Source organism: Physeter macrocephalus, chromosome 16 (assembly GCF_002837175.3).
Source record: "Physeter macrocephalus isolate SW-GA chromosome 16, ASM283717v5, whole genome shotgun sequence".
Taxonomy (NCBI): Eukaryota; Metazoa; Chordata; class Mammalia; order Artiodactyla; family Physeteridae; genus Physeter; species Physeter macrocephalus.
In genome coordinates, this window is record NC_041229.1 from 23,455,928 (window position 1) to 23,475,448 (window position 19,521).

A 19,521-nucleotide genomic window follows, 5' to 3' on the forward strand; every position below is an offset into this window, starting at 1 on the left:
GATAAGATCTGCCTTACCCACAGGAGAACAATTTAAAGGTATTTTGAGAATCTCTGTCTCACAGGGCCTTTAGTAATCAAGTTAGTAATCAAGTTCCATTAGTCTAGAAGACCTCTAGTTGACCAGTAGGTTATGTCCTGCTTTCAGAAACTCCTGCCTAGGTTTTCAATCTTTGCTCCCCAGTGTTTAAGCCTGGGTTCCTGATCTAGACTGATAATACCCAATTCCCATCATAACTGTGATACCAGAAATGGAAAAGGATATATTTATTATCCTGAATCCCTAGTTTGTTTGTGTGCTTGCTTGTTTTCACAAAAACAGTATAAATGAACCACACTGTTTGCCTGGCAGCACAACCCTGATAAAGGGGAAAGTAACTCAAGGAGGAATAACTACTCATTCCGTTGAGTTTTGTTACCTAAATAGGGACTGCTGATATATTTCCACCTCACTGGTACACATCTGTCTTATATATTTGAGCATCTCACTCTACAACAAGTAAACCAAATAAAAATATCCCCGAGCATCGGAAATTTAGAGCAAGGAAGGAAGCTAAGAGATTGTCTAGTCCAACCCTCTTCTGTCTTCTAAGAGTGAAAACAGAAATTAAGAGTCAAGTTTAAAACCTTAAATACCAATTTGATCAAGGTCAACAACAAAGTTTATGAACTGAAACTGGTATGCAAATCATACTTTCAGTAGTATTGCTTTAGAACAAAACAGACAATACTTTGGGGATTCCTAGTTTCTTTATCTTGCTACCAAAGATGCTCTGAGAATATCTGTCAAAAAGCAGAACACACTACACTTCTAAATAAGTCCCTGTATTTGTCAATCCAGCAATCCTATTCAGAAAATGAAATGAACTAGATTTAAAGTAATCCACACTGACTTCTAACATTCATTCCTTTTTTTCCTCTATGTTGCTCACATCTATTTAATAAGATCTAGAATTTTCACTAAAGATGAAGGCTAGCTTGCCAGTTTTTTCACTGCCAGAATCTATCTCAATTTTTTTAAAAAATTTATTCACTCTGTGCCATTCTTCTAACTTCTAGCACTTTTAAAAAAATAAATTCTCAAATATTATTCAGTGACTATGAATATACCAACAATTCTCTTTAAAAGCCAAGCATATAATTCAGTGATGCCAAAAACAACAATGCCTTCATTGTTTTAGGGAGAGGTGAATGGTACTGGGGTGGAGGGTGGGGGGGGTGTGAAAAGAAACCCATGTATGGCTCATATCTAGAAAATGGCAAGTTCCTGGAATAATACATTAATCCAAATGCTTAAGTATTTAAGTTTAGTTCAGTTGAAATCAGTTGAAATGGAAATATGTGGTAAATGAATGGAAACAAGGGTCATAAACTTAGGAGAAAGGCAGGCATTTTTAGACCAGTTTAGGTTTAGACTCACCAAATTGGACTATTTTTTAACTTTAAACAAAACTTTTTATCACAATAAAATAGTGTATTAAAACTGACTTCCAGAATTGTCCAAATTATTTTTAACATGATTTAAATTTTTTTCACATTTCTTTAACTGTCAAGTTTTCATTGGTTAAGTTTATCCAAAATACTAAATTTTCATTTTAGAACTTAGCTTGTAATTATACACCAGAGTGCCCCAAAATTGATACAGGTTCACCAGGATGCCCTTCTCTAAGCCCTAATGGCTTATAACTTCCCTTTAAAATGTGTAAGTATCTTTTAATTAAGTTGTCATTCAAAAAGATAATCTGGAGAAAAAATTATGAATTAAATACCTATAAATTCTTCTTCACTTCTGTTACAGTATAGCAATGTATCATCTCATTTATAGCGGTCTATCAACTGAGTAAGACTTAGTTCCTTGTTCTCAGACAGCTGACTGCAACTCACAAAGCAACAGCTGGCTGAAGTACAGAATTAACTTGTATAGCAGAACAAGCACAGAAGTCACTAAGGATTAATAGGAATTAACTGTCGTTTGGACATACTTGAGCCTTTTTAATAGTAAGGTCATAAAGATTCACTGTCCATTTGAAAATCTTTTTGCAAGTGTTACTGTAGAATTAAAGGCCTGAAGACTTTAACGGTAAACGGCAAAATGTCCCTTGAATTGAATATTTAAGTTAACAAGATTGATTTTTTATTATGTACTAGATACAAATTTTTTGTTATTACCATAGCACTTACGTTACAATAGAATCAACAGGGAAATGTTTTTAAATGCACAAAATGTCCCTTTCTGCAACTTCGGCTGAATATGCCTATTACTTAAAATAAGGTCAGTCTAATACTTAAAATAAGGTCAAGTTGTTTGCTCTCTAGTAGAAACTTTATTACACCCTCTATAAAGTAATCATGACAAATCAGGAGGGACTGGGGACAGGGAGTTAAGGAAAGGTTACCTCTGATTCACACCTAGTAGGTTGTAATATTCACGTTCTCAACACAGAGATTTGGTAAATCAATCAGATTTACTAAATGAACAGCTGGCTATGACTTGCTCATAATTCTTCATTTAAATATATACAGGCCTTCTTTTAATAATTTATGAAAACTAGGAACAGCAGGTTCAATCCAAAGAAAGATTATTGTTCTAATCCAACTGAGAAACCCCAGTGAACAATAAACATCAATCATACACATTCTTAATGAGAGAAATGTCACTTTGATTTTTCACATTTCCATTACTACATAAAATATTACATACATTTACTTAATGATTTATTACAAATTATCTTATTTTCCATTCTTAGTAAATCTGCCAAGGTACTAACATATTATGCTTCCACAAAATGGATATTCAAATTTCCTGCAATACACACCTCTCCACACTAACAGTAAGTTTCACTTCTAATTACAAGATACTTCCTCTGATGGTCCTTTCTTATTCTAAGCCAAATGGAAGAGGCCAAAAGATACACAAGTTGAAGCAAAAACAACAACACTACAGCTACTGAAATGTCTTACAAGAAGAAGAGATCTGGATTTATACTTGACTCTTTCTCTAAAACACTAACCTCCCTGATACAGTGGTCCATACACGTTTTCTGAGTTTCCCAATGAACACAGAAGCAATACATGGTAATCTCTCTCTCTCTTTTTCCTTTGGCCGCTTCACAGAGCATGTGGGATCTTAGTTCCCCAACAAGGGATTGAACCCATGCCCCCTACAGTGGAAGCGTGGAGTCAACCACTGGACCACCAGGGAAGTCCCGATACATGGTAATCTCTTGATCACTGAGGACAGAGAGTAACAGGGAAATATAAATAGCAATCTCACCAGCCGGAAGTAACAGCATTCTAAATCAAAGAAATTTTATATTAGAGGGGATCGGAAGTCCAAAAGGTCTTTAAAAGTTAACATTAACAACCATTTAGAAAGAAAAGTCCAGAATCAAAGAGGACTTTAATCCCACTTCAGTTATTGCCATGCAAAAAGGTCACCAAAAAACTGGAGAGAAGCTGCCTCTAAACTACTATTCTCCAAAAGGAGAGGAAGAGAAAAACACAAGCACATAAAATAACAATTTTCCGAACAGAATCAAAATAGAATCAGCCTTTCTATACATCTTCCCTGCTTTGAGTATTCAACAGAGTGGAAGAGATCAGCTGGCTCATTCCTTCTTGAAGGATGCTCATACTGTTACCACAATAGGGAAAGAGGAAACAGAAAACCAACCAGGTCCTTAGAGGTCTTATCACCCTCCAAAATAAAAGCTTTCTGAAGTGATGAGAGTTTGAAAATTGTTTTCATTTTACACCTTGCATTTGTTTCATTTTTTTCTACAGGCGCTGATAAAGTACTATGTGTGAGTTAGGTTTTGTCACACAGCTAGAATTCCAACAGCATGGGCTTAGGTGACTGAATTACTCTGCTTATTCAATCTCTTACTCCCAAAGATTTTTCACATCATTTCAAAGAAGATTTAGGTGAATAGCCCTGCCAATCATAGAAAATAACCATCAAAACGATCCATGAGAAAGAATTACATGGCAAAAGTTAAAATGAAACTTAAAACTCCTTTTTGAGACCAGCATAAAAGGAGATTTTTCCTATTCCTAAACTCTAGACTTCTATTTCAACAAGTCATTCAACTGTAAGTTAATGGGATACAGTCAGGATAAGGTAACCACCTTTCCTGTTACAGGCCCCAAACCTTTTTTTAAAAAAAAATAATACTATGTTGTACTTTAATAAAAACATATCCTAAATCAAATCTGAATATGATTTCATAGTTGTACAAATAAATTTATTACCTGTAATCCTAAAAGATCAATTTAAGAACATTCTCACATGAATTAACATGAAAGCATACAGGAACTTTTAACAAGTTTGGGTTTTTTTTAATACATCCAATGTAGTAATCATTTAAAAATGTATAAAAATATAACAAGTAGAAACATTTTAGAATCTATGTCCTTCTGTCTCTCCCCTAGCATGTCCACCCACAACCATCCCCGCCAGCTCACCCATCAAACTCACCAAGTCATCTAATGAGCTGTGCCAATTTCCTGCAGAGATCTACTTCATGAACAACAGAACATAGCCCAATTAAAATGCAGCCCAGTACACAAAAGTTCTTAAAGCTTAAACAAACCCTTACTTAATGATAAGAAAAACCAACCTTCACACATACCACACAGAAAACATTAATGAAAAGGAAAAGTAAAAGTGTAAGTTCCAGATTCAAGCAAAGTAAAGAACAACCAATAAGAAACATAAGACTCGAAAGACGCACCCGCTACTCACACATCCAAGTTATCTCTTTCACAGTCGGATAATCATATTTTTATTTGCAGTGAATCAGGGCAGGCAATTTCTCTGAATACATCAAAACTCTTTCTTTTGCAGACAAAATCAGCTATGCAGTGAAATGGAAGGAGGCTAGGCCAAGCATCCTCCACACAAAAATACCTGCTTTTTTGGCACAGCATGAATGCCTGGAAAATTCCTTCATTACTTTGTAATTTTGTAATAACACTAATTCCTGATAAAATATGTCATCTGGAATAACTATTTTAAATCAAGTCTTACTGCCACATCCTAATCTGAGCTATTGGAATAAAGAAATGTATGGAAAATCTCAGTCATGAGCTATTAACCGATGAAGAAAAAAGATGCAGGATGATGGTAATAAACCAAGTTCTGCCGACTTTAGTTTTGGAGTCATCAAAGCAGCCTTGGGACTGATGTAGTAGAAAAAGAGGTCTCAATGAACTATAAATTCGCTGTAAGAACTTAAAATGTTGCATTTTTAGTTCAATGACAATCTAAAATGCTTAGTTTACATTCTGGATCAACTGGATGATGATCCTACAACCAAATCTAACTAACATCTGAGTTCAGTGGAGTCCTGACAACCGTACTGGCACGAAGCAGAAGTGCTGGAACTGCAGGAGCAAAGGTAGAGAAGTTGGAGCAGAGTAGGAGCACTGACTCACCACACAACCCCTGCGTTCATGACTAACTCAAAACAGTATCACCGAGCTCATAAAATGAATGCTGTTTATTTGAAGTGCACTGGTTTTTAGCTTTGTTTTTTATTTTGTTTTGGTTTTACAGGTGTATGAGCGCTCTAAGTACAAGGAACTTAGACACAGTTTTTTGTTAAGTTGTATCGTAATCAAATAATTTAAGGAAACAATTATATAGCATCTAAAAGATAAACAAGTTAATTTTTATTGCATTATTCATTTATAATTACTTTTATTAACCATCTAATACCAACCTTCAATAATGCAAGTCAACATGGTTGAGGGACGAACTAAAAAGATCATGTGGATTATACTTTAACAGCATTATTAGAACTGGTATGTTTGTTAGTAAAGGCAATATATATATATACACACACACATATATACATACACACACATATATATGTATATACACACACACAAATATATATATAAAATAAATATAAAACAAGCAATATTTCCTATTTTCCTTTCGGCTACCTTAAAGGCATCTTAGAGACACAATTATGACTTAACTAGAACAACTGAGTGAGATTTTATAGTCAGTCCCTGTGGTAGGTAGAAAAACACCATCCTCCCCCCCAAAAATATATGTCCACGTGCTAATCCCACTATCCTATGAATCTATTACATTATATGGCAAAGGGAAATTAAGGTTGTAATTGGAATTAAGGTTGCTAATCAGCTGATCTTAAAATGGGGAGATTACCCTGGATTATCCAGGTGAGTCCAATATAATCACAAGGATCCTGAAAAGCGGGAGGAGGCAAAGAGGTCAGAGCAATGTGATGTGAGAACTCAACCCACTGTTGCTGACTTTGAAGACAAAGAAAGAAGGCAGAAGCCAAGAAACATGGGCAGCCTCTCTATAATCGAAAGGGCAAGGAAAAAAACTCACTCCTAGAGCCTCCAGAAAGGAACACAGCCCTGATGACACCTTGTTTTTAGCCCAATGAGGCCCATGTTAAGACTTGTGAACTACAGAACTGTAAGAAAACAAATTTGTGTTGCTTTAAAGCCACTAAGTTTGTAATAACTTGTTAAAGCTGCTACAGGAAAGTAGTACAATCCCTCTATTATTCCATTTTCCCCATGCTATATATATATCTCTTGTCCTGACATTTTATAAAATCCAAAAGTTTCATTTTTTAAGTTTATTTCACTGTTTAATATGTATTTCCTGTGAGCTATTTCAAATCCTTTATAGGCTGAGATGGTATAAATTTTTAAAATAAATGATACAACATTGTCAAACATCCAGAATACCCACAGCACATGAACTTGCAGTAGGTGCTGAGGATACAAAAAATGTATTATAGATTCACCCCTCGCTTACTTACCATGAACCAGATTTTCTGCCAGATGGTAGCTATTTTCTCTTTGGAGTCATCTGATGAAACTGAGCAGGGAGATGACTGGTTAGGAGGCTTAGGAAGAGTAAAAATTTGATGTTGTCACTATGCGTAAGAGGAGGCGGAAAGAGCAAAGCCCAGCTGAGGTTGTTGTGGCAACCCAGGTCCAGGCGTGCGGAAGGTGGACGGTCAGGTGAATTCCAGTATGAAGTCTGTTGGGCAGATGAGTTAGAAAGACAAGAATGCAATGGCATTAAAAGTACTGAAAGAAACAAAGCAAAAAAGAAAAAGGTTCAATCGATCACAAATTAGAAAGCAGACAGGAAGGAAATACAGGAAGCTAAGGCTGACAAATGGCAAGAAAATGTACTGACTTGGGGGCTCAGAGATCAGGGAAAAGCCAGAAAACAAGAAGAGGAAGAATAATAGATTATAAAGGCTGGAAGGTTAAGAAATTAGGGTCAGAGAGTATGACAGTTTCCAACAGGGCAATGGACAGATGGTTCCAGAAGGAACTAAAAAGTCAAACATCTTGGTCAAATCTAGGCATAATAAAATCACAAGCCTATAAAGAGAAGCTTGATTACTAAGGTTGACACCAAGGAAGATAACCATGCTTTTTCAGGAAACCCCTGGGTGGGTCGGGCATTCTTGGCCACAGAACTCTTGGCTATTTGGATCCACGCATTTCGATGAGTATGGAAATTATCATAATAAATAAAAAGAGTGTCATGTGCACACATCTGCTCCCAAATCCCATAAATGTATTCAAAATTATAAAAATACAGTTACCAGTAAATATTTTTATCTGGATAATTACATAAAACTATAATTAACAGGTGTAGCTTACATTACACAGACAAGAACACAAAAGGCAGAAACTGAGTTTCTAGAAATCAAATGATTTTGATATGCAAAATGAATCATGGAAAGGAGAACAAACATTTCTTCTATAGAAACAGGAAAAGAGGAAGAGATGGAAATAAAGGTGAATGCAGACAGGCTGATGTTTTGGTTTAAAGAATTCTCTGTGGGGAGAGATGGGAGAGTTCTGTGATTGGGTTGGTGAAATTACACCTGAAATGAACTAGTGAAACCATAGACCACGGCCTCCAAAAAGTCATCCACCTTCCAACACAGCACCTTCCTCAGCAGTCTTACCCTCTATCAAAATATAGATCCGGACTAAAATCAATGCTCTGTTATCTGTTATATTTTTCAGATAGCTCTGTTATCTGTTATATTTTTCAGATAGTTTCTAGGTCAAGAGAGATAATGTGTGTTGGTATGCTTTAGGACTTACAAGAGAGATAATTCTACTTAATAAATGACTTGACAACACTTTCCTTCAATTAAGACCAAAAGAATCTGAAAGCAAGATATGAGTAGATGGATGTTGATTGTAATTTCCAAAACGTAAGAACTGCGTTTTTCTCACTGTAGGAATAGCCCAAAAAAGCCTAATGGCCATCACAAGCCATCAAGAAAGCACAAATAGACTCTGAAAACATCATGAGAATACTACCTTACTGGTTTTAGACAAGCTGCTCTGAAAGGAACTTCCAAAAGTAAGCAACCTGAAGTCTGCAGAAAATTATTCACAGCTCTAACTTATCTGTAGCTCAAAGAGCAAAACTAAAAAGATATTATAGGAACAAGGTTACTAGTTCAGGACTATGTAAACCAAAGATCGGGTAAAGTCCATAATATCCTAAATCAACAGACAAATCCAACTATACACAGTGAAGTGAGTAAATTAACTTGAGTGAAAATACAGGGTCAATTTCAATTTACCTCTCATCAATTCTGCAGCCTATTCTCAAGACAACTATAAATTTGAACTTCATTATGCTTGCAATATGATTAAAGCAGATGAAGAATGCAATTTGATCTCAGTGAGTTTGACATCCAGATGCATGAGGTCCACAGCACTGATAAATTCTCTATGTAAGAATCACCCAGTCCAATGAACAACTGGGTTGAATTTTATGAAGTCAGTGTATGAAAAATAAACAAGGATTAACCAACAGAAATCACATTCAATAAAATTTACCACAAACTAAACTTCGTGTGGTTTGGACAAATATCTTTAAAGAAGAAAACTGTAGCAGCACTAACGAAATCATTGTAGCCAGAGGCTAAGTATGAGGGAAGGTACAAACTTCTGACATGATGTATGATCTTAGAATTGTTCCTTTTACCATTATATTTCAGATTTCAAAGAAAAAAAAACCTGTAGTGAAAACAGCTAATATTTATTTACTGAGCACCTGCCATACACTAGACACTTTACTTAATGAATTCTTAGAACAAGCCTTTGAGCTAGTACTATTATTAGCCCTACTTTTCAGAAAGGAAACTAAAGGGAAGAGAAGTAATATTCCCCAAGTCACAAAATTGACAAGTGGCTGAAGCAAGACCTGAACTCACAAAGTTTTACTCCAGAGTCAATGTTGTTAATCATTCCACTATACTGTCTCATAAAAGGTAAGCTTCTCCATGGAAACATTAAAAAAAAAAATCTGAGTAAAGAGAAACAACTATTCATAAAATATCTGCAAGATCAACTCACTCAGGGGTAAGAAAACTTTCTCTGTGAAGGGTCAGATAATAAAATATTTCAGGTTTTATGGCCCACATGGCCTCTGTCATAACTACACAACTACTCATCTCTGCTACTGCAGCCAGAAAGTAACCATAAACAAATGAGCTCTGCTGTGTTCCAATAAAATTTATTTAAAAAGTTAAATTTTATTTACAAACACAGGTAATAGGCCAGATTTATCTCAGGGGCCGTAGTTTGCCAACCCAGGCTAGTTCATAAGCAGATTTTAAAAGTTTCAGTAGACATTTTATTTTCTTTTTTTTTTTTCAGTAGACTTATGACTCCTATATAAATCAATTACAGAAAAAAATCTGCATAGAAGCTATAAGAAGTAACATCAAGGACCTTCTCAAGGGCAAGTAGTTTTATTTGCAGAAAGATTTGTATTTTTAATTACATTGTTAAAATGCACTGTTTAGTGCAGCTTTTCTCTTTGCAGCCTCTCACGGACACCTCTAGGTTTTTCTAAATCCCCAGGGGAGGCAGCACCTCCTGCCAAGAACAGGTTTTATAAAGCCACAGCCATTTGCACCAGGGCTGCTGCACAGCCTACACTTGTTCCTGGCCCACATTTACTCCCCATCAGTAGCATCTGTACTGTTAGGGTTGGGGTCATAACATTCAACCAACAAAATCTGATTTCCTGAACAGTAAAGGCAGGAAGCATGAGAATGCATTTCAGTAGAGTATGCAAATTAAACAGATATAAGTGCATCACGCTGAAAATTCAACCTTTTCTGATGCTGACTTTCTAGTTTTTAACTGCTATTCTCCTGGCTACTCACCCAGATAGGTACAGGGAATAGAACCGTGAGCAAGGTTTGCCCTCTGTTCTCATAGATCCCCCAGGCTAACTGAAGTTATGAATGAGAAAATGGAATTTCTTTGATCCTTCTGTCACCCACCTTATTCTTATCTTACCTCTCACCTACAGCTAAAGGTTGCACTATATCTTAAACTACTTCCCTTCCTCTCCGATTCCTAACATTACCTCTCTAATTTAACTTTTACCCACCTATTATATATTTAGTTTACAAATGTTTTTCATCACTTACACCTTTCAGTAAAAACATTTTAAATATGTACCCAATACACATTTTAACTTACAAAATTTGTGTATGAATATATGTAGGTGTATATGAAATCAAATTATACAAGAAAAGTATAAAGGATTAGATAAGCAAATACAGGTTCTAATATTTTCTTCCTATATCCCAATGCTTCATCAAGCACATTCTACATGGAAACTAGATTACGGCCATAGGTTCCAAACTTGGCACTACCAAAATAATCCTTGTAAAGTGAATGATATACTCAAACATATTAATGTATAAAACACTAAGAGAACAGTGATGAAGGTATGGTTCACTCAGCTTGGACAACCCACCAGGGAAAGCATACAGTGAAGGTCATACTAAGACTGGGCCTTTAAAGTCATACTGTGTACTAGGAACAGTAAATAGTTCAGTGATATGATACATCCCAGCAAGAACAGCAGCATCAAATGTGAACAAAAAAACAAGCCTGTATAGAGTCCATTACTTCACTACAACATAAATCAGCATCAAAACTAACTTTGTTAGAAACAAAATTTTTAATGAATGAGAATAGTTGTCAACACTGAATTAAAACGGTAAATTGAGAGACTGATGTCTTGAATTGACTTTTAGGGAAAAGGCAGCCAAAAATAAATATAATATATAAATATGTTACTTTATACATACACATACACACACACACCCCACTCTGCATTCAGCATTTTACATTCATAAGGCATCTCAAGAAAAGTCTAAGAAATTTCAAGTCACTAAATTTCTTAATACTCCTATAAAAGCAAGTACTATCTGGCTCAGAATAATACTAAATCTAAAATTAAGCTCAATTATTTGATAACTCACTAATATAAAACTTTCCTAAATATTTCCAAATTAATTCCAGGAGAATATTTTTGCTTAATTGTCCTGCATTCAGTATTTCCAATTTTCCATGATGCTTTTCACTTTCCAAATGAGAACACACCATAGGAACTACACATCTTACATGCTTACTCTAGCTTCCAACTTTGTTCTGAACCAGTTATTTACACGAATCAATGCACAGAGAATCCTTTGCACTCATGATATATAAAAAAGTGTAACCACTAAAAACGTGACAGGTGGGGAATGGTTGGGCATTTCGTAGTAGCTTTAACACTTGTAAGGGCAATATGTAATCATACAGTACTGTTGCTTCCTTTTGGAATGTTTATCCATGTTGGAGTGGATGACTCCATTTTGTAGGTTTGTTTGTTTGTGAACAATCTAAATTTTAGGATGCCTCTGTTCTTTTTTTTTTAACATCTTTATTGGAGTATAATTGCTTTACAATGTTGTGTTAGTTTCTGCTGTATAACAAAGTGAATGAGCTATATGTATACACATATCCCCATATCTCCTCCCTCTTGGGTCTCCCTCCCACCCTCCCTATCCCATCCCTCTAGGTGGTCACAAAGTACTGAGCTGATCTCCCTGTGCTATGCGGCTGCTTCCCACTAGCTATCTGTTTTACATTTGGTAGTGTATATACGTCAGTGCCGCTCTCTCACTTCGTCCCAGCTTACCCTTCCCCCTCCCCGTAAAGGACAGTAGACTTTTAAAATTGAAAATTAAAAAATAGTGGCTCTATTTAGATAGACTTTTTCTAACGAAGGATAAGTGCGGAAGTAGTTATGCAAGGTTTGTGCCTTATGATTAAGACATAAATTTTTAATGAGCATTCCGGTTGTGCTGTTAGTCCATCTATAAAAAAAATTAAACAAATTTGGTTTGTACAAATTATTATGCATTATGAAGTCTCCTTTCTGAAATAAAGACTGCTAAAAGTTACTGGTAATCGATATGAAACACATTTCTAGTTGATGATAAAGAGCTATACGTTTTCTAACATTATAGTTTGGCTACCAGAATTCAATACAGCAAATATTTATTTAGTACCTACTGTGCCAGGCCTCAAGGGACAAAAATGGAACTTTTGTGACATTCATTGTCTAGTAGTGACTCAAAATCTGGCATCAAAAAATAACACTGAATTGCCTAGGAAATATAAAAAATTAAGGTGTCATTGCTCAAAATGGCAAAATGTTAGGCTATGTTTATAGTTTAATGCTGGGAAAAATACTGTCTTGTAATTTTCAACCAATTCTATTTTAGAAGTGTATATAATATGAATATGACAAATACAAAACCATTTCAAATAGATATCACAAGTTTTCACCACTGTGATCATTCCACAGTGAATGACTATTACATGGCATATGATAATCCAATCTGGCTGTTAGACCAGAACAACAAAAACTGTTTCAACTGAGTCATGATATTCACCAGCTACCTACTCATTCATAAGCACACCAAGATGGATCCATGCTAGTGATGCAAAACATGCATCACATGCATCACTGGTTACTAGATAAAACACTACTGGATGTTCCTGCTATCAGTGGTGACAGCTGTGAATTTAACCAAAGCTCTACATAAATTACTTGGTGAGCCACCTCTACCCAATTTATGCCACAAGAGAGAAAGTAAAGAGAACAGCAGAAATAGGTGGCAGAAACCCAAAGCACTGCCATGCTGAAGGCAGCATTAGGACACCTCTACTTGTTTTTTCTATCTTGTGTTGAGTACACATCAAGAGCAAGAAGCAAATCAGCAGGTTTAATCTTAGATTAAATTTGAAGACCCTGCACAAATGTACTTCTAACACCTCCACATAAAAACTAGTCACTGCAAAGCGAGTAGAAAAGTTGTTGCCTGGGGTTGGGAGATGAGGGAAAGAGGGAAAGGCTAGTAAAAGGATACAAACAGGGCTTCCCTGGTGGCACAGTGGTTGAGAATCCGCCTGCCGATGCAGGGGATACGGGTTCGTGCCCCGGTCCGGGAAGATCCCACATGCCGCGGAGCGACTGGGTCCATGAGCCATGGCCACTGAGCCTGCGCGTCCGGAGCCTGTGCTCCGCAACGGGAGCGGCCACAACAGTGAGAGGCCCGCGTACCGCAAAAAAAAAAAAAAAAAAAAAAAAGGATACAAACATTCAGTTATAAGATGAAGGTCTAAGAATCTAATGTATAACATGGTGACCACAGTTAATAACACTATGTTATATAACTGAAATTTCCTAAGAGAGCAGAATTTAAATGTACACACACACACACAGGTGAGGTGATAGATGTGTTAATTTACTCTGTGAGAGGAATCCTTTCACAATATATAAGTATATCAAATCATCACACTACTGATGAAAGAAAGTTTGACATACTGAAGTATGGGGAGGTCATTCTGGCTTATTCATGATTTAACTTGAATTTTATGCTAACTAAAACAACCTGTGTGTGGCCTATCAAACATCTATCTGCTTTAATTATTAAAGAAATGGGTGCACTGACCAAAAGTAGAGAACGTCCATGTTAAAAATAAAGATTAAATGCCTCCCTTCTTGGGAGGCCAATGCTGGTTCTCCTTTGATGATAAAAGACTCCCTTCCCAGCTGCCAAGGCCCTACCGACTTGCCGTATACACGCTGATCTTTTTTTTTTTTTAAAACCTTGAAGGAAAGTATCCTAGACTTGTTCGATGTTCTTTGTGCTGAAAACCATGCTTCTCCAGGGCAGTTCCTCAGAGTTATCTGAGAGGATGTCTCCCAGGCTATTGTCCTCAGTTTGGCTCAAATAAAACTTAAGTCAAAATAAACACCTGGTTGAAATTCTAGACTTCTAAATGATCATTAAACACTTAGCTTCAGCGTGATTTCTTTCATGATAACTCAATTTTATTAATAAAATTTTACACATTAAATGTGATTCAGCCACAATTTACTTCATACTGTAGTACACACTCTATATATACTGACATTTACAGAAAAAAATTATAGCAGTGACAACTCCAAGAAGCATGAGGAAGAAAACCAAGCATTTAAAGGAAGCGTTTAATAAAATTACATGGTTTCTCTCTTTCAAGAATAACAAAAGAGGATCAGTTCTTTGACCTTTAAGCATCAAGAGAACTTTTAAATTTGGCCTGATAAAACATGCAATCTTTCAGTAAGCTAACAAACTACTGAAGAGTGAAATAAATACGGCAGTAATCCCCCATTCCTGGAATAAAGATTCCCATCATTAACAGTGTAAACACTGTTAGTACGATAATTATAAGAATTATAGTACACCGTAACAAATTCCTATTTCATAAATTGTATATAATAATGGATGGAATTCTATTTCCTTTACCATTCTGGCCTTTAAAAATATCTACATGGGGGCTTCCCTGGTGGCGCAGTGGTTGAGAGTCCGCCTGCCGATGCAGGGGACACGGGTTCGTGCCCCGGTCCGGGAAGATCCCACATGCCGCGGAGCGGCTGGGCCCGTAAGCCATGGCCGCTGAGCCTGCACATCCAGAGCCTGTGCTCCGCAACGGGAGAGGCCACAGCAGTGAGAGGCCCGCGTACCGCAAAAAAAAAAAAAAAAAAAAAAAAAATCTACATGATTATATCTCAATAAACCTAAGGAAAAAATCCAGATACAGATTTCAATATTCATATGTAACCCATTCTGTATTCCTCTGTACTTCTACCCCACTATTTAATATGCATATTCATGTCAATATTAGCAATGAGAAGACAAAAACAGGCTATTAGCAAGGATACTCACTATCTTCAGGCTTTGAATGGATTGGGTTTCCCAGTATTTGGGGTATTCCTAGATGTTTTACTGATTCCTATTTTAATTCAGTTGTAATCAAAGTACATACTCAGCAGGAATTCAAACCTTTTAAATATATTGATGCTTATTTTATGACTTAGTATATAATGTATTATGAAAACACCATGTGAACTGGAAACAAATACTCTACAGTTGCTGGATGTATTGTTCTAAAATATCAGTTAGTTGATAGTATTATCCAGATACATTCTCAATGTTTTCATATGTCTATTGATTTTTTTAAATCTAGTTGCTCATCATTTGCTGACAAAGGGGAGTTAAATGGCCTTAAAATGATTTGGAGCTCTCCTTCTCCAGCTCTCTATTCCAGAGGTCTCCTCTCACTCTGAGGGCCATAATTGCCCTAGCCCCACTCTTTTCCTCAGGCCAGTAAGACTGCATACTTCATATGAGAGTTTTTCCCACTTTGTTACTGTGGCCCATCCTTAGGACAGAGGGGCCACAACAGAAAATCCACCCTGTTGTCAGCCAGTCCTTTCTTGCAAGTTTTGACTCCCCTCTAAAATCTGCTTACTTTTGCTCTCTCTCAAGTCTTTAAGTTTTTGTTTTGTCCAAAACTTATGATTCTTAACTGCAGGAGGATCAGTCTATTAGACACTTACTATACCTACACCATAGAAGCCCCTATGCAGACTTAAACTGTTTTTCAATGTTACTTTGTGTGTGTGTGTGTGTGTGTGTGTGTGTGTGTGTGTGTGCGTGCATACGTGTTTCTGTCTGAAACCTAATAATGGTCGCAGTGTACCCCAAGGTCTCAGGAAGGCCAAAATCCATAAAAAGTTTGACAGGATGAATTCCATGACTCAATAACTCTGGAGTCATAGTATATATAGCAAAAGGAAAATCATTAATAGTACTGATTAGATGTGCCTTTAATTAAGACAATTCTGATGGCTATGTTAGAGGATGGATTTGAGAAAGGAGATCGGTTAGGGGACTAATTTAACAGTCCAAAGGAAAGAATAGGGAGAGTATAGTGGTAGGCATGAAGAGGATGGGGACTGAGTCAAAGAAATTAGAAAGTATACAGGTGAGTAAGTAAGTTACCCAGAAATCAAAAGGAATGTCAGGGTAGAAGTCACAAACATTTTGCCCCCACAGTATTATGCCATTAACACTTCTCTCCATGTTTCTTACATTCACTGCTATCACCTCAGCCTACCTAGAAATGGGAAGTAAGTACTGATCCTGTCAAAACTCTTCCATACCATATTAAAAGTGGGACTCATTATTCAATCACCACACTCTGGCCCATTGAGCCAAACTGAATTTATCATTCTTTTCAATATAGAGATCCACACTGCCAACACCAACTAATCCGTTAGCATATAATAGGACACCTATCTACTATCCTTGATTTATATTTTGATCAGACTGATCTACCAAAAATGATTTATATATAATCAGACTAAACAAAAATATGTCAAATGATCCCTATTGACACTATCAAGATCAAATTCATATACTGAGGCTCCTAATCTAGCACAACCTACCTATCCAAATTTAGCTATGATTCCTTTACATGTACCTTCACAACTCCCCCCAGTCCCCTTTCACAACATGAAATGTACATTTCTATCTGCAAGGCTTTGTTTATGCTATCACCTTGCTAACAAATCCTTATAATCACAATTGTAGCTAAATTCTTTTCTTCAAGACTCAATTCAAGTCCCACCCTCACAGGTCCTCTCCCTCCAAAATATTTCTATAACATACCTAAGCTAACAGGTATTGTTAATCGCCTTTCAATGCTTATGCTCTGTATACTCAACCAAACTAAAACAACATGAGTATAAGCAACTCATTGGTCATCAGGGAAATGCAAGTCAAATCCACAATGAAATACCATTTCACATCCAGTAGGATGGCTATAATCAAAAAGATAGATGATAACAAGTGCTACTGAAGATATGGGAGGGCCGGAGAGAAGATGGCGGAAGAGTAAGACGCGGAGATCACCTTCCTCCCCACCGATACATCAGAAATACATCTACACATGGAACTGCTCCTATAGAACACCCACTGAACGCTGGCAGAAGACCTCAGACCTTCCAAAAGGCAAGAAACTCCCCATGTACCTGGGTAGGGCAAAAGAATAAACAGAGACAAAAGAATAGGGACGGGACCTGCACCAGTGGGAGGGAGCTGTGAAGGAGGAAAGGTTTCCACACACTAGAAGCCCATTCACGGGCAGAGACTGCGGGTGGCAGACAGGGGAAGCTTCGGAGCCACGGACAAGAGCGCAGTAACAGGGTGCAGAGGGCAAAGCGGAGAGATTCCCGCACAGAGGAACGGTGCCGCCCAGCACTCAGCAGCCCGAGAAGCTTGTCTGCTCACCCGCCAGGACGGGCAGGGGCTGGAAGCTGAGGCTCGGGCTTTGGTGGATGCCGGGACAGGACTGGGGTTGGCTGCGTGAATACAGCCTGAAGGGGTTAGTGCACCACGACTAGCCGGGAGGGAGTGCAGGAGAAGTCTGGAGCTGCCGAAGAGACGAGACTTTTTCTTCCCTCTTTGTTTCCTGGTGCACGAGGAGAGGGGATTAAGTGCTCTGCTTAAAGGAGCTCCAGAAACGGGCGCGAGCCGCGGCTATCAGCGCGGACCCCAGAGACAGGCATGAGACACTAAGGCCACTGCTGCTGCCACCAAGAAGCCTGTGTGCGAGCACAGGTCACTATCCACACTGCTCCTCCCGGGAGCCTGTACAGCCCTCCACTGCCAGGGTCCCATGATCCAGGGACAACTTCCCCAGGAGAACGCACGGCACGCCTCAGGCTGGGGCAACGTGACGCTGGCCTCTGCCGCCGCAGGCTCACCCCGCATCCACAGCCCTCCTTCCCCCGGCTTGAGTGAGCCAGAGCCCCCAAATCAGCTGCTCCTTTAACCCCGTCCTGTATGAGCAAAGAACAGACACCCCCAGGCAACCTATACACAGAGGCAGGGCCAAATCCAAAGCTGAACCCCAGGAGCTGTGCGAACAAAGGAGAGAAAGGGAAATCTCTCCCAGCAGCCTCAGAAGCAGCGGATTAAAGCTCCACAATCAACTGGATGTACCCTGCATCTGTGGAATACCTGAATAGACAACGAATCATCCCAAATTGAGGAGGTGAACTTTGGGAGCAAGATATATTATTTTTTTTTTCCTCTTTTTCTCTTTTTGTGAGTGGGTATGTGTATGCGTCTGTGTGACATTTTGTCTGTATAGCTTTGCTTTCACCATTTGTCCTAGGGTTCTGACCGTCCCTTTTTTTTTTTTTTTTTTTTTACTTTTTAAAATTTTTCTCAATAATTATATTTTATTTTAATAACTTTATTTTATTCTCTTTCTTTCTTTCCTTCTATTTTTTTCTCCCTTTTATTCTGAGCCGTGTGGATTAAAGGTTCTTGGTGCTCCAGGCAGGTATCAGCGCTGTGCCTGAGGTGGAGAACCAACTTCAGGACACTGGTCCACAAGAAACCTCCCAACTACACATAAGATCAAACGGCGAAAATCTTCCAGTTATCTCCATCTCAACACCAAGACCCAGCTTCACACAACAACCAGCAAGCTACAGTGCTGGACACCCTATGCCCAACACCTAGCAAGACAGGAACACAGCCCCATCCATTAGCAGAGAGGCTGCCTAAAATCATAATAAGGCCACAGACACCACAAAACACACCAAGAGACGTGGACTTGCTCACCAGAAAGACTAAATCCAGCCTCATCCACCAGAACACAGGCACTAGTCCCCTCAACCAGGAAACCTACTCATCCCACTGAACCAACCTTAGCCACGGGGGACAGATACCAAAAACAACGGGAACTACGAACCTGCCGCCTACGAAAAGGAGACCCCAAACACAGTAAGATAAGCAAAATGAAAAGACAGAAAAACACACAGCAGATGAAGGAGCAAGGTAAAAACCCACCAGACCTAACAAATGAAGAGGAAATAGGCAGAAAAGAACTGAGGACAGTCTCAGAGATCTCTGGGAAAAAAATTAAATGCAACATCATTCAAATTATAGGGGTCCCAGAAGAAGAGAAAAAGAAAGGGACTGAGAAAATATTTGAAGAGATTATAGTTGAAAACTTCCCTTTAATCAACTCCAGGAAGCACAGAGAGTGCCAAACAGGATAAATCCAAGGAGAAACACACCAAGACACATATTAATCAAACTATCAAAAATTAAATACAAAGAAAACATATTAAAAGCAGCAAGGGAAAAACAACAAATAACACACAAGGGAATCCCCATAAGGTTAACAGCTGAGCTTTGAGCAGAAACTCTGCAAGCCAGAAGGGAGTGGCAGGACATCTTTAAAGTGATGAAAGGGAAAAACTTACAACCAAGATTACTCT

General features: G+C 37.9%; 1 protein-coding gene across 2 annotated transcripts in view; it reads right to left on the bottom strand.

The window, feature by feature from the left end:
* DDX10 (DEAD-box helicase 10) overlaps positions 1-19,521 on the bottom strand; it is a 300,441-nt gene that overhangs the window by 201,410 nt on the left and 79,510 nt on the right. Inside the window, exon 14 of one of the 2 annotated variants that reach the window (XM_055078804.1) lies at positions 6,809-7,032. The exons of the other annotated variant lie outside the window; for it this stretch is intronic. Coding sequence (XP_054934779.1) covers positions 6,838-7,032 — 195 coding nt within the window. The 3' untranslated portion in view covers positions 6,809-6,837. The remainder of the gene's footprint in view (positions 1-6,808; positions 7,033-19,521) is intronic. 2 annotated transcript variants of the gene reach the window in all.